Source organism: Talpa occidentalis, unplaced genomic scaffold, assembly GCF_014898055.3.
Source record: "Talpa occidentalis isolate TD23 unplaced genomic scaffold, MPIMG_talOcc4v2.1 talOcc4.8, whole genome shotgun sequence".
Classification (NCBI taxonomy): Eukaryota; Metazoa; Chordata; class Mammalia; order Eulipotyphla; family Talpidae; genus Talpa; species Talpa occidentalis.
This window is the reverse complement of record NW_023605194.1, coordinates 28,701,675-28,720,078: the sequence shown is the minus strand read 5'-3', so window position 1 is coordinate 28,720,078 and position 18,404 is coordinate 28,701,675. Positions and strand designations below refer to the sequence as shown.

The 18,404-nt window shown below is 50.8% G+C and overlaps 1 protein-coding gene across 2 annotated transcripts; it reads left to right on the top strand.

Moving 5' to 3' along the window:
• Window positions 1-722: 722 nt before the first annotated feature.
• On the top strand, window positions 723-15,607 carry CXCL12 (C-X-C motif chemokine ligand 12). Of its 2 annotated transcripts, none has more exons than XM_037496078.2 (4): window positions 723-846; window positions 4,766-4,883; window positions 7,213-7,299; window positions 12,607-15,607. In XM_037496078.2, exons 1-4 carry the CDS (start codon window positions 786-788, stop codon window positions 12,620-12,622), a joined length of 282 nt encoding a protein of 93 aa, XP_037351975.1. In that variant the 5' UTR covers window positions 723-785; the 3' UTR covers window positions 12,623-15,607. The 2 variants fall into 2 exon arrangements, with proteins under 2 accessions (XP_037351975.1, XP_037351974.1); XM_037496077.1 differs by lacking the exon at window positions 12,607-15,607 and adding an exon at window positions 9,998-12,600.
• The last annotated feature ends 2,797 nt before the right edge of the window (window positions 15,608-18,404 follow it).

Genomic DNA, 18,404 nt, shown 5'->3' with positions numbered 1-18,404 from the left:
AGTAAATACACGTTTACTCAGAGCCTTCGGGGCTAACGCTTTGTTTTCTTCTCTCGGCAAAGCATCCTATTTTAGAGACCCGATTTTACGGGTGAGGACACTGAGGCTCAGGTTCTGCTGACAAAGAATGGCGTTGGCTTGGAATCCGAGTCGCGCTGACTTGCAAAGACCGGTGTCCCGCTCCTAGGCCAAGCTTTCGGGCTCTGCCCAGAGTCTGAACCCCAGCTCCAGGTCTCCTGCTCAGAAAACAGGACGCCTCTAGCTACTTCGGGACGCTGCGGGTACAGCGGCCCTAACCCCTAGGATCAACTAGTTTGTTTTTCCTGAGTTTTCATTTAGTTCCGGCCTAAGGGGCTAAATCTCTCCATCTGCGTAAAACGAACACCCGGTCCTCCAGCCTGGCTCGCTGGCGGTTGGTTTCCTCGCTGCAGGTCGGACCCACCGGGCCGGGCACAGCTCAGCCTGGGAAGGTCAAAGGCTGGAACGCGCCGCTGTCCCGGGAGCACCCAGGGCGCGGAGGAGGGGCGCGGAGGAGGGGCGCGCGGGGGGGCGCGCGCGGGGGCGCGCGCGGGGGGGCGCGGGGCGGGAGGGACGCGCGCCAGAGCCCCCGGCCGCCGCGGGGATTCGGCTCCAGGCCCGCCCCTGGCCCCGAGCCCAGCCCCGCCCCTCCCCGCTCTCGCCTCTAAAGCGCCCGGCGCGCGCCTCCCGCCGCCGCACTTTCACTCTCCGCCGCAGTGTGGTCTCCGCCGCTGACCTCCGTCCCCTCGCCGCCGCCCGCCGGTGCCATGGATGCCAAGGTCGTCGCAGTGCTGGCCCTCGTGCTGGCCGCGCTCTGCCTCAGCGACGGTGAGTGCCCTGGGCGCCGAGGTGTGGGCAGGAGCCCGGCTTCGTGCGCTCTGCGGAACCGCTGCTGCTCGCCCGCGCCCTCGCCGCTCCGCGCGCATCCAGTTATGTGACTTTGCTTTGGTTTGGAGCTTCAGGCTCCTTGCACTCAGGTGCTGTCCCGCGGGGTGCGGGCTTGAAGCTCCACGCCTAGCGCCACTCGCTCAAACCTCCGCGCCGCGCTGCACTCCAGGACCCCGGAGCGATCGCCGGACCTGAGCGCACGCTGGAGCTGAGGCGGGAGGGCTAACTGGGCGGGAGCGAGCTGAGGGTGCGCTCGGAGCTGGAAGGCACCGGAGTGTGGAACCGAGTTTGGAGCCGCGGGCCAGGTGCCCTGACCCGCCTACCTGGCAACTGGTGCCTTCTCGCGCCCGCTCGGTGTCCAGAGACCGGGGGGCACCGCGATGCATGGTGCTGGAGGAGCGATGGGTGGTTCGTGTGGCAATGTGCTCTTGGTAAAGTCCCTCTCGCAACGCGACGCGCGTGTCGGGGCGCTGTGGTCGGGTGCAGATGCACGCCGCCCCCTCCACACCAAGCTGGTCCTCTCTGCCCCCACGCTAGCGGGACTCTGCCGGCAAGCCATACCCAGCAGCTGTGGGGTTTGCGCCTCCCGCCCGGCCGCGCTTCTGCACAGCTCCGCAGAGCGCAGCGACGCGGGGCGAACCCGGGCGCACATCCAGTCATTGCATCGCTGCCTCTTTCCCGGGTTGCCTAAGAGAGGCCCCGGTGCTCTCTGAGTCGCTCCTGCCCCCGCTTAGCCCGAAAACACTTGCAAAGAGGCTCCTTTGTCACCGGCCAAGCCAGTGGCCAAGGGAGCGCTCTATCTCCACGTGAGCAAAGTTCAGTCACCAAGGCTGTAGGCCACTGGGTATGGTGGTGTCCAGTTTCACTGGGAAATCTTTTCTTTTTTTTCCCCTTTTGAAGCTTAAGAGAAATCTCGATGTCCTGTCATAGGACACCACTACTACAAACCAAAATAAACTGTTGTCTAAGAACAAAACTAAATTAAACTAAGATTTGCAACAAACTGCTCAGGGCTGCAGAACACTGTGCTCTTGCTGCAGCCCTGGCCGCTGCAGTTCCAGCACCTGGAGTTTGGGGCTGGGTTGAGCCACAGACCTGCTGCTACCTCCTGCTCTGCCTTGGGAGATACTAGCCTGGATGGAGTGAGCATACCTGAGGCTGTCGCAGGCAGGCTGGCCTGGGCTAACCTGGGTTCCTAGCTGACCCCCTGGAAAGTGTTCTTTAAAATGTAGCAAATTGCTGGTCAGAGCTGCAGAGCTGCCCGTATAAATATGATTAGGAATTTTTCTCTTGATAGAGTATTCTAGGTTCTGTATTCACGCTGATTCTACAGGTCCTGAGGGACACTCTGGCTTGGGTAGTAACAATTGAGCAATCATTTGGTGAGAGTGGGGATGACTTTTTGCACTTCTTGGGGAAATGGTGCTGCCCTTAGTTGTCCTTCCTCTGGGGACCTATAGAAAGGGCTGGAATGCAGAGACTCAGGTGCTTGAGTCCTGGACATAACTGGCCTGGAGCAGCATGGAAGGAGCGGGTCCTCATCCACAGACTCTCCAGACCCTGGGCAGGTTACTTGCCCTTGGAGTTGCCTTCTGGCAACCAAGTGCCTTGGTGAGGGTGTTGGGCTCCAGACTGGTCTGGTTCTCCTTACAAGCCTAGCCGACAAAGCCCTTTTTGATCTCTGGGAGCCTATGTGCCTTCTGGCTCCATTCTGAGTCCCAAAGCTGTACTGGGGAGAACCCCCCCCCACCCCCGCCCCAGGTTCAGGCTCCAGCTCTCGCTGTCTCTCTGCTGGTTGACCTCAGCCAAACAGTTGCAATCCTGGTGCTCTGGGCTTCTAGGAGTTAACCCCAGAGTGGGGCCCATTCCCAGACCTGGTCAGAGGGACCCTCCCTGCTCTGTGTTCCATGGAAAGTTCTCTGGGAACTGCCCCAGAGCAGAGCTGAGTTCAACAGGTCCCAACCCCACATAACATGTGTAACATCTGGGCCAGTCAGACTTCTTGCCCTTATACAGAGTCACATATAAACATTTGGTAATAGCGACCAAAATAGAGAAAAAGACACCAGGTGGACACAGCATAGCGTTCTCTTCGTAAGAGCGTTTAGGATTCTGTCACTTTGAAAAACCTGTTGAAATCGCCATTTGATAGGCAGGCAACTGGGTCCTGGGAGCAGGAATAAGAATTGCCTTTGAAGGAAATGGATAATCCCAGGGGTACAGAGGGGAGAGAAGAAAAAGAGAAAGCCAGTGTTTTGAGCTCAGAATGGGCTCTGATTTCTGGCCTGATCTCTGCTGCTGGGTTAGTGGAGCCAGAACAGCTTCTCAGGCACAGGAGCACAGCAGCCCCCACTGCTGCTCCTGCAGCATGTCACACTCTGTCCCTTCCAGCTCACTGTTGCCCTGGGGCTGGGGCCCCTCCTGCCTCACTTTGGACCCAAGTACTCCAGTCCAGCTCAGCTTGGGAGAATTCCAGGGAACTCGCACTGAAAGGAGACTGTCTTCTCCATTACCCTGGCTGCAGACCCCCAGCCCAGCTAGCCCAGGTGATCTGGCTACAGGGGAGAGCAGAATTCCCCGCAGGAACTCCTCAGGGACTTTCTGGAGTTAGCTGGGTCAGGTGTAGAGGGGACTTCTGCTCCCCTGTGCATCTCCAGTGCCTGAGTCATTGAGCACCTCCAAACTAGGCTTTCTACTTTCTGGTTTTCAGGGGCTGGAGTTGAGGGGAGAGGGCTCTGCTTTCCTCCATACAGGGTAATGAACTAGGCTGCTCTGTCCCTACTATGCCATCCTGCAGGCACATGCAGCCTTTAGGGAAAAAAAAAAACAAAAGAGTCCTTTTCACTGGCTTCTCTAGCTTTTGTCAAAAATACAGAAACTTTGAGCCACCAGGCGGCCTCTGGGAGCTCTGTAAATAGCAAACTATTTTTTTTTTTTCAAATCTCTGGACTAAATATTCTCAGACATATATTTAATCCCTGATGAAAGGGTCCACAAATTCAAATAATTTGGGGTATTAAGTAGGACTTGGATAAAATCCGCAGAAACACACACACACACACACACAATCCCAGCCCCCCAGGGCTTGCAATTCTAGACTTAAAGGGTGAGCGGTGGATTCTGCAGGAGCCCTTTGCTAATTTGCACTAATGAGTGTCAATTATGGCATTTTGCAAATTGGTGAATTGGCAAACAAAGATGTAATACAACCCAAGGGGCTGTAGCATCCCTGTACAATGAAAGCCATATTTAACTCCAGTCCCACTAATCTCCACACCTTAATGCTGGGGAAAAGCTGAGCTCTCGGCCTGCCCTCTGAGGATTCCTTTGTGGTTGTCTGGGTTTAAGGTGAATGTGCAGAGAAGTGGCTGTAGGTGGGGGAGGGTAGCCTGCCCTAGGTAGATACAGAGGCTCCTGAGCTGAGGCTTATGCCAGGAAAGGGAGAACAGAGGGCCTGGAGCCTCCCCTCCCCCACACACCCCCTTTCCTGAGGGCCTTCTCAATTGCTTCTGGAGGAGTTTATTTTGCAAAGAACTGGAAACCTCAGTACCTTGGACTGAAAGGTTATCTTTTATCTTGAGATACCTGAGCAGGGATCTGCTCCTTTCAAGTTCCCCACCCTCCTGCAGATCCTTTGTCTTCTGTCCCTATAGCCGCTGAGCCTGAGCCCACCCAAAGCTTGCTGTGCTGCTCAAAGAGAAGGTCCCCCCCCCCAGGGTGACCACCCCACTCATGCCATCGCTCTTGCTCCTTCCATCATTCCACCTTGTTATCTCTGGGCCAGAACATGCATATCCCAGAACATGCATATCCCAAGACCTGGTAGGATAATAAGCTGTCTTGTTCTCATTACTTCTAGGGAAACCGGTGAGCCTGAGCTACAGATGTCCCTGCCGATTCTTTGAGAGCCACGTTGCCAGATCCAACGTCAAACATCTCAAAATCCTCAACACTCCCAATTGTGCCCTGCAAATCGTGTAAGTCTCAGCATCACCTTCCAGGGATGTCACATCTGGTGGGCATAGTGACACTTACCTCACAGACTTGGTAAAGCTAGAGTAATGGCATGTTCCCATTGTCCATCCTGACCTGGGGGTAACTAGAGGCAGCTGTTTTAGCATTTGACTTTGTGTGTACACCAGAAAGCACTCCACTCTGGGTACCCTGCTGAGCTCAGTGGTCCTCAGTCTCTTCTTTCCAAGCTTCCTTCCCTCAGGGCAGGAAATGGCAGCTCAGAGACCTCCCCTCTGGAGACCCATGGCCTTCCTCAAAGTTTCTGCTGAAGTCCAGTAAATTAGCCTTGCTGGCAGCAGTTCTGTCGGGCTAACCAATTTCAGGGGTTTGGTACTTTGAATTAATCCTTTATCACGTAACACCAATTCATGAAACCCAAAATCAGCTGAAACCATTTTTAGTCATCTTTAATTTCAAAATTCTCAGCTCACTAAACTCATTTTCTCAAACATAGTACAAGTTTCTGTTTTTGCTGGTATTAATGGCAGCTGCTAACATTTGATTTCATTTGTATGGGAAGGGAGACACACCAAAATTGCACATGCAAGATACACAGGGCTGCCTTTTTGTTTTTAAAGATTTATTTATGTATCCAAGAACTGGGGTACAGGCCAGAGGTGCGGGGTGAGGGGTGAGCAGATTCACAGAGACAGAGTGGGGCACAGAACAGGCAGACTGACTGAAATACACTGCTGAGGGGAGCAGCGGGTGAGACAGGAGCCATGTGGGTAACTCCCTGGCTGGCCAGGCATCAAACTCATGTTGCAGAGGCTGCAGATAGCTTCACAGTGCTGTGCTTAACCCCTTGCACACACAGGGCTGCCTTGCTGGAGGTGCAGGGAAGGAAGGACAAGGGAAGCATGCGGATTGCTCCTTGTTTGGTGCCCTTGCTCCCCAGGAAGCTTGCACTCCTGGGCGTGGTCCTTGTCTGGATGCCAGAGGGGGGAGGCTCTGAGCCTCATGGGGAGAGCTCACCTTCTGAAAGTGGAAAATAGGATGGAGCACAGAAGTTGGCATAAAAGCTAAGCTGTTCTTAGATTTGAGTTTTGTGTCTCTTTTTGGGTAGCCTTTGCTGCCTTGAATGTGCTTGCCGCTTACCATATTTTAGGTAGCTGTAAGAGGAAATTTTTTTTTCCTTATTTGATTATAATAAAACACTATTTCTCCCTTGAGGCTTATTTTATCAGATACAGTATTTAGCTAGCAGGGCCTGCTTTCCAGTGCAGATTACGCTAGTTTCCCTCACCCAGGAATGTACCTTAAAGCTGAAGATGCCAAATATTACCTGGGCAGAGAGAATCAATAAGCAGTGGCACCCAGATTTGGCCCCCAGTCCTTCTTGCTCCTGGCCACTCCCCTCCACCTCGCATACCAGTCACGACACCACACAGCATGGAGACTTGTGTGGCTGTCCCCGGCTTAGCCTCTGTTCAGGAACTTGTTTCTCCTCATAGACCTGAGTGTCTGGACAGGGAGTCCTCAGGTTGCTTGAGATTCCTGATGCCAGGATTCCTGGTGGAGAGGGAGGGAGCCAGCGAGAGAAGTCCAGGTCCTCCTCTAGGAGTTTCCAAGTCGGGAGAGTGTAAGGGAGGAAAGAAGTAGGAGGAGGTACAGCATAACTTCTAAGAAACAAATGAGACCATGGAGCCTTCAGTGGGCTTGTAAACAGCTCCAGAAAGGAGTTTCTGGAAAGTTACCTACATTATCTCTCCTGGCACCTAAACCATCTTCCCTTCACTGCCTCTCACCCCCGCCCCCAGCTACTGCAGTGCCTCTTTGCAGGGCTCCTGTCTCTAGGCTTAGTCTGTCCTCCATGCACCATCAAGATGATGCTTGGAAATAAAAATCTGTGTCTCCGCAGTTTAAAATCTTACAAGGGCCTACCTATAAAGCCTCACCCCATTGCGCCTCACAGCTGCTTCTTGAGCCCTGCTTCCCCACTCACTTCCCCCCCTCCCCCCACCTTCTCCTAGTCCCCTGTGTTTTCTTTCCCTTTAGTGTGTTTTCTCTTGCCCCCCCCCCTTACTTCACCTGCCCAGCTCCGCCTTACCTTTCAAAGGCCAACTCAGTTGTCCCCTGTGGGACGACTCCCCACGGAGATGCTTTCACTGTCCAGGATCTCTGCAGTGGGACTTGCCAGGGCCTGGCTTTGTGTTCCCAGCACACCTGGGTTCCTCCTAAACCTGAACCTGACTGGAAGGGCAGCTGGTGCCAGCGAGGGGGGCTGAGCGGCTCATAGACCCGAGCGGTGCCTCCTGTGCAGCTGCACACTGTGGTCTCCTCTCTTGACAGGGCAAGACTGAAGAACAACAACAGACAAGTGTGCATTGACCCGAAATTGAAGTGGATTCAGGAATACGTGGAGAAAGCTTTAAACAAGTAAGCACAGCAGCCAAAAAGGACTTTCCACTAGATCCACTTGAGGAAAGCTAAAACCGTATGAGAGATGGAAGGGCAAAGGTGCGGGGAGGAAGGCCTGATGGGTGACTGCGTGTGTCTGTGGGTAGCGCACTGGCCTGGGAATGGGCGTGAGGTTTGCCCAGCATGTAGACAACTGCATTTATAGCATATGGTACGATATTGCAGCTTGTATTCATCCATGCCCTGGACCCTTGCATATTGGCTGTTTTATAACTGGGGTTTTTCTAAGACATTGTATTATCCCACTAGCACCTTCCACCAGTCAGTTCCCTCATGATCATCATCATCATCACCACTTTCATTTTCCTTTTTAAATCAATGAGTATTTCAAGATGTGTATTTGGTTTGTTTTGGAGCTTCTTCTCTCTTCCCCCGGGGAGTCTGGGCACAGTCAGGTGATGGCCAAGCACGGAGCTCAAAAAAGTGTCCTTCCTCCACACCTTGGTGCTTGGAGGAAGATGGTGGGTGGCGCTGGCAGGGGCATCTTCTCGGACCCGGAATGATCGCAGGTACTGACCATGCCGGGCAGCAGCCACCCCTTCACCTCCTCTTTCAAGCTCTGATTGGACATGTAGCCTCCTTGAAGAAGCCACTGTAACCGGGGACTGTGCTCAGAGACCCTCTCCTGGTCATTGCCCTGCCCTGCCCTGCCTCCAAGAGCATGCGTTCCTCTCGCTTCTGCTCCTCATCTCTGTACGCACCGCATCTGCCTGGGAGCGGGGTGGCTGCTAGGGACTGCCCTGCAGCCCCCTCCTCCCTCTGCTCCCCCCTCCTGCTCAGGCCCTCTGTGAGATGCTTATCTGGCCTCCTCCAGAATGTGGCCCCCTCTCTCCTGGGGGGTGTGAGGTCGTGTCTCCACCTTCCCACAAAAGACAAGTCTTTGAGAATCAGATGCAATTTTCAATCTGATTTCAACTTTCCATCCTGAAAGAGTTTGCTTTCAGGAGTTTGATTTCTGTGATTGCCTCTGAAGTCTACGTATGCCGCGGAGGCTGCGTAAACCCTGAGGTTTCTGAAATCTGAAGTGAAAAGATAAAAGAATAAACAAGCCTCTTGCCACTCACCCTCCTCCTGAAGCCGCAACAGCGTTTCAGGTTCTAATCAGAAATGCTGGCAAGATAAAATTTCCATGCATCAATGTGATCCACAGATGGGCCTGGTGGTATTTGTAACTTTTTGCAAGGCATTTTTATATATATTTTGTGCACATTTTTTTAACGTTTCTTTAGAAAAACAATGTATTTCAGAATATATTTATAGTCAAACAATTCATATATTTGAAGTGGAGCCATATGAATGTCAGTAGGTTACAATTCTCTATTATCTGAAACTACTGGCAATTTGTAAAGAGATATCTATGACATATCAATGTGATTGCAGCTTTTTAATGTTAGCCACAGTGTATTTTTTCACTTGTACTAAAATTGTATCAAATGTGACATTATAAGCACTAGCAATAAAATGCTAAATGTTTCATGGTATAAACCTCCTACTGTATGTGGGAATTTATTTACCTGAAATAAAAGCTATGCTGGTTAGACGTGCAGCTCACATCCTCCCTGGAGTCTATGAAGATGAGCTAAGCGGGCCTGCTGATCAGTTGCCTTAAATCCCTGCTGCCGAGTTCACGTGTGAGCCACAGCTCAGGGTCTCACTCAGGAGCAGATTGGATCTGTGACTTAAGTTTTTGCATCTTGTTTTTTTTTTTTTTGTTTGTTTTTTTTTTTTTTTCTTATTTTTTTCTTTTCTTTTTTCTTTTTTACCTAATGGAAGCAGTGGTGCTAATTTTCTGAAGAATATTTGACTCACTAATTCCTCTTCCCCTTCCTCCTCCTCCTTGGTTCTCCTAACATCCCCATATATAATCTCCAGAGACTCAACCCTCATAATACCAGCTTTCACATTTTCCCATGTAAAAATCCCATAATTCCAGGCCATGGTTAATATCCAGCTTTCTTTAGGAACAGGTGGCTTTACCCCATAAATCATTAAATACCATTCAGCTTGAATCATTTTAATGTGACAGTCATGAGCCAGTTGCTCTAATAAAATTCTGCTAACCAACCCTTTCCCTTGCTCTCCAGAACAATCCCAGTCATTCCCAGGGGGTGTCCACAGGCATCCAGAAAGGCGAAGGTGGGGTCAAGCTCCCTCCTGTCTCCCCTCCTGGATGGCCATCTGAACCTCAGGTCTCCAACCTCCAAAGCATATTCAATTTGAAATGCAGAGTTGTTTTTTTTTTTTAAATCAAGTAGTGTTCAGCTCTGCATGGAGATGGAGGAAACTCAAGGAGCGCAGACTGGGGTCAGGTAGAGATGAGTCCAGCTGGCCCCTGGATGCCTTCATACCCTTTTATCTGTGAATTCCTTGGCCCTTAGGAAGCCTCAGGCAGCAGCAGGGACAAGGGTCAAGTTGGCAAATTGACAATAGCTGTAACCAGTTCACAGATGTAGAAGCCTGTCTAGCATTTTCTGGCATCCAGGAAAACGTCTAATTTATTTTAGAAGTACTGATGCACAGTGCTTTGCCCAAAGGGTGTCCAGGCCGAAACTGAAGACAGTTCCATGGATACATGGACCAGGGTTAAATATGTGCAGACTGACACAGACGCTTGCTTATTTCAACATCATTAATGGTTCTACTAATTTTATCTAAGGGGGCGCAGAGAAGAAAAAGTGGGGAAAAAAGAAAAGATAGCAAAAAAGAAGCGACAGAAGAAGAGAAAGGCTGCTCAAAAAAGGAAAAACTAGTTATCTGCCACCTCCAGATGGACTGCAGTGCACTCTGCTCTTGTCTGCCGGCGCTTTGTAAATTTGCTCTAACCCTTCTTCAGGGCAGACCCCCTGCCCGTTATGGGGGACACTCAGACTTCCATAGGGGAGTGGCATGTGGCTGCCCCTGTGGCCACACTGGCTTCTGTATTTATGTGCTTGTTAAGGCCCTCCTTGGTCTGCTAAGTTATGAAGAAAGTAGTTGTGCAGAGACTGGGATTGGGGTCTGTGACTCAGAGACTTTGTGCTCTGGATTGGTCCCAAGAGTCTCCAGCGTCAGCCTCAGCCTCAGGCTCCCTTCCTGCCCTCCATTGTTAGATGCCCATGATGAATCCGGAGCTCACACAGCTCCACACACTCACAATCTGCATTCCTGTCTGAGGAGACCGGAGCGTGGCCTGGCCAGTGCACAGAGCTGCCGGCTAGCCCCGCAGAGGCACCTGGGCCAGCAAGGACTTTGTGTCTTGAGGCTCTCCTTCCTGGCCACCAGTGCCTCCATCATGGACTTCATGGGCAGAGTTGGCTGGAGCCAGGGCATTGGCAGGTGACTCCCTTTCCTGAGCGCCTGTGACCTGGCCCTCCACCACTCCGCCTGGGGGAGGGACTTCACCAGCCTCCCTCCTTGAGCCTGGGGCTGTGAAGCGGCTTTACTTCCAAGATGGGTGGATTTCTGCAGACCATATGGGGAGAGTGGGTGGGGGTTCTGCATTCCTAGAGAGTGGATGTGGAAATGCTTCTCAGGGAGCCTTCTCTCCAGGCAGCTCACTTTGTAGGTTGTTTTAAACAGGTCCTCCAGCTGGAGCAACTGCGTGGAGGACCTGCAGCTTTGGGGACTCCTTCCCCACCCCTTCCCCACTCCTGCTGGGAGTCTCCGTGATCTTGTGCCATTAGGTTCTGGGATACAGCTGCCTCAGGCCTCACACATGGGAAATGTCTGCTTAAAGTGAAAGTAGTTTATGTTCTTCCTCAACCCCTCCCTGTCAGATTTATGCCTGAGATTTCTTGCCAAGTCTGTAATTCGGAGCGGAAGGAGGGGGATCATGTGAGAGAGCAAGGTCCTGATTTCAGTAGTGCTTTGAAAAAGGACACTTTGAATATCTGGATGCTTCCCATCACCCTCCCTGCACACATAAACACACATTCACCCTGCCCCCTGGACCCGGTTATAATTTCGGTGCATGGATGCAGAAAGATGAAGTGGTTGGAGGACACGGAGCAGATTGATTTCCAGGAAAAGAAAACCCAAAGCCCCCGCTTGTCAGACTCACCTGGGTCAGAGTATTGCCTCTCCCTCCTTTGTCACCCCATTCATTGCTGTTCCCCACTGAGGAGGTGTCCCTTCGGGCTCTGCAGTCAAAGACCTTTTGTTTCCCCACTGCCATCCCTTTTATCTGGCTAACTCTTGCCAGCCCCCAAGATAGCAACTCCTGGGGTGTGTGGGTGCCCACCTCATCCTGCCCTCCCCACCTTTGAAGGCATCTGGATGTTTGTTGAACTGCCGGAGGCACCCGCCCTTTCTGTGGGAGCCAGCACAGTTCCAGTTTGCGGGACCTTGACAGGGGAGTCCTAAAAGCAAAGCTTTTAGGCAGGCTCAGACCTGTGGCCCACACTATCTTCATACCGCAGAGCAGCAGGCCTCTGCGCCTGCAGCGGTGGCAGGTCCGTGCTGGGCACCAGGGAGAACTGTGTGTCCTCTAGTAATAGTGGGTGAAGTTTTGCTGCCCCGAGGTAGCAGACTGCTTCTGCGGTGTCGGGGTGACAGTGCCTCCCTCTCACCTGGGCGTTGGGCATTGAGACAGTTGGCCAGTGTTGAGAGCCACAGACAAGCTTGTACCCTGTCCTCTGACCCCTGGCCCTGGGACCTCGCTGTGTCTGGTAAGCAGGGAAGCCTCAGCCCTGCTGAAGACGGGTCACTGAAGACTGGGTCCCATCGGAAGAGTCAAAGAGATGGAGCTCCATTCCACTGTGGGTTGAAAGTAGGCAGTGCCCGTACCTGTACCGGCAGGTGAGCGGTGCAAGGTGTGCTGCCCTCTGCCCATGCCTCCAGCCCCAGGGCCTCCCCAGGTCCTAGGGGTGGATGAGTTTGGGTGGTTGGTGGAGGTGGTCGGTGGGAGGGACTCGGTGTGAGACTGGGCTGCATCTGCCCAGGAGTCACCAGCCCAGCACCTGTGCAGGGCTAAGGCCGGGCACCCTGTCCTGTCATGTCCTGACCAGCGTGCCAGGCGTCTGTGTCCCTCGTTCGTGTGCCACGCCCATGCTTGCTTCTGTCTTCTGTGCTTCTGGCTCCATCCAGCCCTCGCTTCAGCCATGGCTGCTCTCTCCCCTCCCCTAATCAGGGCTCTGGAAGGGAGATGAGAGACGGGTCACGTGCCGCAACAACCGTGAAGTCAGGAGTGGGGGGGGCCCCACTGAAGCGGGGCTCAGTATCTCAGGCGTGTGACCGGCCGCTGTTGGAACTCGCCTTAATGGTGTCTCCCTCTGTTCTTGTTAACAGGAGGTTCAAGATGTGAGAGGCGCAGGTTGGGTCAGACACCTGAGGAACCCTTACAGTAGCGCCTGGGTCTGAAAGCAGTGTTAGGAAGGGCCTGCCCCCCACTGCCCCCAGGTGGCCCCTCGCGTTTCCACGGGCTTTGTTTTGCACAGTTTGCCTTCCTTTCACCATTTAATTATGTAGCAAAATATTATGGTGTTTATTTTGCATTTAGCTTGATTATCCAATGTCACTGGTGACAGATAGGAACTTAAGCTAAGACCGTTCTTTTACTTGTTCTGTTATAATACCTTTCCCATGGAGCCCCTGGTCTGACTCGGGCATCCAGAGTATCCTGTTTCTCTAGCTGCTCAGGCTGGGACTCCTGAATGAGGGAGCCTTGTCCACTTTACCAAGTCCTAGGACAGAGAGCCACCAGCAGGTGTCAGGACCGGTCAACAAGGGCAAACCCTGGTGCCCTGGGGGCTTCCCTGAGCTGGAGGGGGGGCAGTGTGAGGCCAGGGGAGGGCAAGATGCACCCCTCATCCCACGCTCTCCTCTACATCCCATCACGTTCTCCTCATCATTCTGTCTCTCATCCATCATCATGTGTATCCAAGACTGTCTCCATGATCCCGGAAAAAGACTCTCTCAAGACCAAAGCTTTCATTTAAACTTGGCACCAAGCAGCAAATCACAATGTCTCGTGTTCCCGGGTCCTGAAAACACTGCACAGCTGTGTCTTGTTTGGAATACTGTCCGTGTCCATCCGTGTTCTTCTTCAGAATCACTGTCCTCTGTGCATGCGCTGTCAGTTCCTTGTATGCAAAGGCTGAGAGTGAGGAGACCCCAGGGGGTGCTTGACCAGGCTGTGACCTGAGAGTGGAGACCTGGGTTCCCCCACTGACCACACAGCCATGATGGGTGAACAGAGCCCCAGGGTTTGCTTTGCAGCAGGGTTAACCTCAGAGCTTCTATAGTTGATAGCTCAGCACCGTGGTTTGGTCTTCATTATGTCAAATCCAACCTTATTTTGGGAATAACAAGAAAAGAATTTTCCACATTTTTGGTTTTGCAAGCCCAGTCCACAAAATAATTAACTCTGGACAAGAAGCTATCTTCCCCGTTAAAATCTAAAAGCACCCTTTTCACCATTTGACTGTCTCCCTTCATTACACCTTGCACAGTGGCCCTGGACCTTCACTGCTGCCTCAATTCATTAGAAGCTCCCAGGACTTCCCCAGGCCAGTCCTCTTAGAAATCCAGGGGACTTTAGGAATGCAGGTTAAGAACCGGGGGAGTGTTTCCTTTTGCCCCAGGCACTATTTACATAGCATTAAACAGTTTAAAATGTTCATTTGTTAAAAAAGGCAGGCACCTGAGGGTATTTTGATTATGACTTGTCTTTATTTGATCTCACTGATATTTCCCCCCCCCCTTTAGTTCTAGACCCCAAGAACACTTTTAAAACTAGGAAAATGAAAAAAAAGGACAAAACAAGGGAACGTATAAATTGACAGGGCACTGTAAATACCATGCAGAAAGTGTAGTAAAATCATCTTGAATTGTGGGTGTCTTAGATAATAATCTTTGGGGGTTACAGTAACATGTTGGCCATTTCAATTAGACTCTAATAAACTGAATACTTATGATAGAAAACAGAGAAACAAAAATTCATTAACTGAACAAAAGATTCAAATCTTTAAATCAGCTCTTTTATTAGTTGCAAGGGCTATATAAAATGGGTTTCAGAACCTTACTCAATACATGTTTATATTGAATTTTTCAGTGGTATCATCACTCATTTTCCTGGTAACTCCAGAATGTTTAAAAATCTCATGAAAATTGGAAGCATCTTCCCCCTAGATCCCGTAAACCCAGAAAGGTTAAATCTCTTACTCTGAGGAAATAAACATGCCCCTAAATCTTGACTACAGTTAAGTCAAGAATCCTTTCTGTTTTCCCTCTGTCAGGGAGTAGACACTGCTGGGAAAATTATTTGTGTAACAATTCCTCTACGGGCCATCCCCTCCTAAATGGAGCCAGCCCAACGAAAGCCAATATACATTTAAATAGTCTATTTGCAAAGGAAAAGCTCTCCCATCCCTCCCCCTTTGCTTTCAGAATACAAGTCAAGTGCATCAGTAGCCTTTGCCTGCCATTCCCCTGGGCCCCTGGGGTTCCCCAGGTAGGTCACCACTGCCAGCCTTTGCATCAGGACTCAGCCAAGGGGGACGAGCTGGAAGGGGGGTGGAATCCGAGTCTATGCGTCTGTTGTTTGCACTGTTCTTTGTCCTGCTCCTGCCAGGTGCTGAGAGCTCAGCAAGGAGGCTAAGAAGGGTCCCCTGCTTGACTACCTGTTCTCCAGAGGAAGGAGGTTTAGCTTAGAGCAGAGGGCCAGAATGCCAAAAGATTGCAGCATCCCCTCACCCCCATGTGTGAAGTCCAGAGAACTTCTAAGCCTTGTCAGTGGATCCGATTTGACCCTTCCCAGGTGTGACTTTCTGCCCACTCACGACCTGGCGCATCACCACTGCGATTTTAGCCCCTTTCCCAGGTGCATCATGCCCTTTTGTAGCTGAATGAGAACTATGAATGAGAGGGGTCCTGATCCCTTTCTGCATCTTCTCAGACCCCTTTTGAGGAAGCCCCTTCTTAGGAAATGCTCCCTAGAAACCTCCAAGTCTCGCAAGCAGATCACTGTCATTGCCAAGTGGAAAAAGCCACATAGGGAACTTGTTCTGCCGCCTTGCTGGGTTCTCGGTGTCTGAGCAGTGATGGGTTCAGTGTTAAATGTGATAAATACTGTATTTTATATTGTTTAATTTGCATCTCCCAGATAATGTGAAAATGGTCCAGGAGAAGGCAGCTTCCTCTATGCAGTGTGCTTTTTTAAAAAAAAATAAGTAACAACTCCTTTTGAGAAACAATTTCTACTTTGAAGTCATATCGATGAAAAGATGTATATGCACTTATAATTTTCCTAATAAAGACATGTATTCAAATGTACTTGGCTGATGGTTTGAAGTTCGTGTTATCATTTGAAATGTTCCAGACTTGGTTTTCTTCCCTCAAACCTAACACACAAAGTTTACATAATCCTAGCTCTGGTGGTTAGTGGAACGCAGGCCATTTTAATCACACTAATCATAGGCAAGAATTCTAGGGATATACTTGGTCTCCTAATCAGCTGATCCTTAGAAGGCAAAAGACATTCTCTTTACCCAATGTCCATGTTTTTTCTGGACTTCTTTCTTAAAAGGCAAACCATACCTCTTTTCTAGAAATTTCAAGTGTCCATGTATATTGCCTGATAGCCGTGTGGAAGGAAATCTCCACTCTGTATTTCTCAGGCTTAGAAGACACTGAGGCCCCCCATAGCCTGTGTTTCTGTTAGCACATACTTTGCTTCCAGAGTTCTCCAAGCTGTTCCTACTCTCCTGCCCCAATGTGAGTAGGAACTCAGTCTGTCCCCTATGCTGAGGGCTAGACCTCAGGCAGTTGCTCACAGACAGACTGGGAGGGAGGACCAGTGTCCTGGGAGGAAGTGAGGGGAGAGGTCAAGGACTCTGGAGGGTGGATAGCAGCCAGGCTCTGCACTGTAGTTGAGGAGGTTGCTCAGGAGGAGTGACTGGTCCCAGTCAGCCTGGCAGGGCCCAGAGGCAGCCATAGGCTCACCTTGCCGTGGCCTCTTCCCAGGCATTTCCCTATACATGGGACATTGGGCCCAAGTCACATGGGCTGGTAGGCCGTGAGGAAAGAACCATTCTGGGCATTCCTGAGCTTTGCGGGAGGCAGTGCTCCTTCAGGCCACGATGAGAAGCCCCAGTGCCTTGTTGGGCCTTGGCACCTGGGAATGATACCTGCCAGGGACCAGCTCTGTCTAGTTCTTCCTTGGCAAGAGCACCTGCCCAGCCTGAGGTGTGGGCCTGCCCCCCTCCCCTCAAGGTGGCCAAGGAGAACTGGAGGCTAATGTATTCATTGTGTTTCCTTAAGTAGGCAGGACAGAGTTCCCTCTAGGCTCAAACACAGGCCTTGGTCAGGCGCTTGCCATCCAGTGGACAATTCTGGGGCAGCCTGGGCCTGCCACACATGGGTCCAGGCACAGTCTTCTTTAATTCCCCCAAATAGTCCCATGAAATGCCAGCCTGCTCCCGTGTGATCAACAGAGACAACATCTAATTGGGGATGTTGCTCGGGAGAAGCAACCATGGAGCGACTGTGGAGCCTCCGCATCTCAGAGCTGGGAGGTCACATCTGCTCCTAGGCTGTTTGGTGTCAATACACCAAACCACCTGTCCTTGTAGCTTGCAAAGATATGTCCCAGGCAGAGGCAGTGTGGTTGGGGTTGTCGGGCTCTGGGCCCAGGCTTTCCTCTCTGACCCAAAGGTATGTCAAGGGGTTAAGAGAGAGTCCATTTAGAGAAAATGCTGGGCAACCTGTGGCTATGAAAGTGGTATAGTAAGTCAGAAACAGCAATTATTGAAGATGAAATGACATTGAACAGAAAAGAGAAAATAAATTGTAAAACATTGGTCTTTGCACACCCACTAATGGAAAAACACTGTACACACGTGTGTCTGTGTGTGTATTTCATAACGTCAAATGCAATTTTTATTGCAGGTTGTAGACCAAAAAAAAAAAAAAGCACCGGCCTTGTGTACATAAAAAGATGAATATGGATAGAAGGAAATAAATGAGAAGCTAACACTAGATTTCCTTGTCTTGATAACTTAAAAAAAATTCTAATGTTTCTAAAATGAATTTATATTTTACCATTGCAGTAATCATTTAATGGCTATTTTTCTTTCCTTTCCTAAAGGACTGTTGGCTTTAAATTAAATGATGGTGTCTTAGAACCAAAATGCTCCCCTCTACTGAGCCCTCTGGTCTAGGCTATGACATCAGAATCAAGTGCAGTCCTTGCAGGGTGAGGCATCTGGCTAATATGTGTTATCAGGTGGCACTGATCCCAGACACAGAAAGTAGATAAGAAAGGTTCAGGGAAGTGCCTGATGCTTTATATGCTGAGCTAGTTCTGGAATTAGGTTAACTCTGACTCCAAATCTCCATCAATGTACTCTGCAGAAAAAGGCTGGGATTTGAGCCTTCCTAGGAAGGGTTCAATTCACAGTCTGCTTTTCTAGAATAACAAACCCAGATCTTACCCAAAAGTCACGTTCTCTGCAGCTGCCAAAACAGATGATCTCAAGTGGCAGGAGATCCCTGCCTCGATGCCTTTTCAAGGAATCCAGTTCCAATGGAGGGCTCATGAAGTGACCCCTGACCTTTCCAAGATGGTTACTGTGCACTTACCTGCTAGATCTGCACCCAGAAGCTGCCAGGAGAAAGGGCCTAAGCTCCCAGAAAGGGAGGACTTGAACCACAAAGTTCCAAAAAGGGGGGATCTCGGGGGATTATCCCCTGAGTAATCAAAAGTATCAGTGATGCTATTCAGATGCCCTTTCAACATCCTTAAAGAACAGAGTGACCACACGGCTGTGCCCGTACATGCCAGCCCCAGCATTTGCCTGTTGTCCCGAGGAATGACTGTTAGTACCTTCCTCTCTCAGAGTGCCCTAGTGTGAATGATTAATTCGTCATCTTATCAAAGAATGAATGAGTTTGAGGAGTCTGCTAATCGCATGCCTAGAATGGCTTTAAACTATCCTGCTCCTCTCTCCCTCTCCCTCCTCGGTCCCCCTCTCCTGCCTGCCTTCTATGTCCACCATCTATTGTCAAACCTGTTTGAGTGGGTTGCCAGGTGCTCCTGGTGACATTTGTCCCTTCAGCTGCTTGTGTGGGGATGCTTCTTTGCTGGA

Excerpts from the sequence above, each read along its gene's own strand:
- CXCL12 (XM_037496077.1), top strand. The coding sequence starts at position 786 with ATGGATGCCAAGGTCGTCGCAGTGCTGGCCCTCGTGCTGGCCGCGCTC. Across the intron at positions 847-4,765 it reads CGCGCTCTGCCTCAGCGACG|GGAAACCGGTGAGCCTGAGC; the intron begins GTGAGTGCCCTG and ends CATTACTTCTAG. Across the intron at positions 4,884-7,212 it reads AATTGTGCCCTGCAAATCGT|GGCAAGACTGAAGAACAACA; the intron begins GTAAGTCTCAGC and ends CTCTCTTGACAG.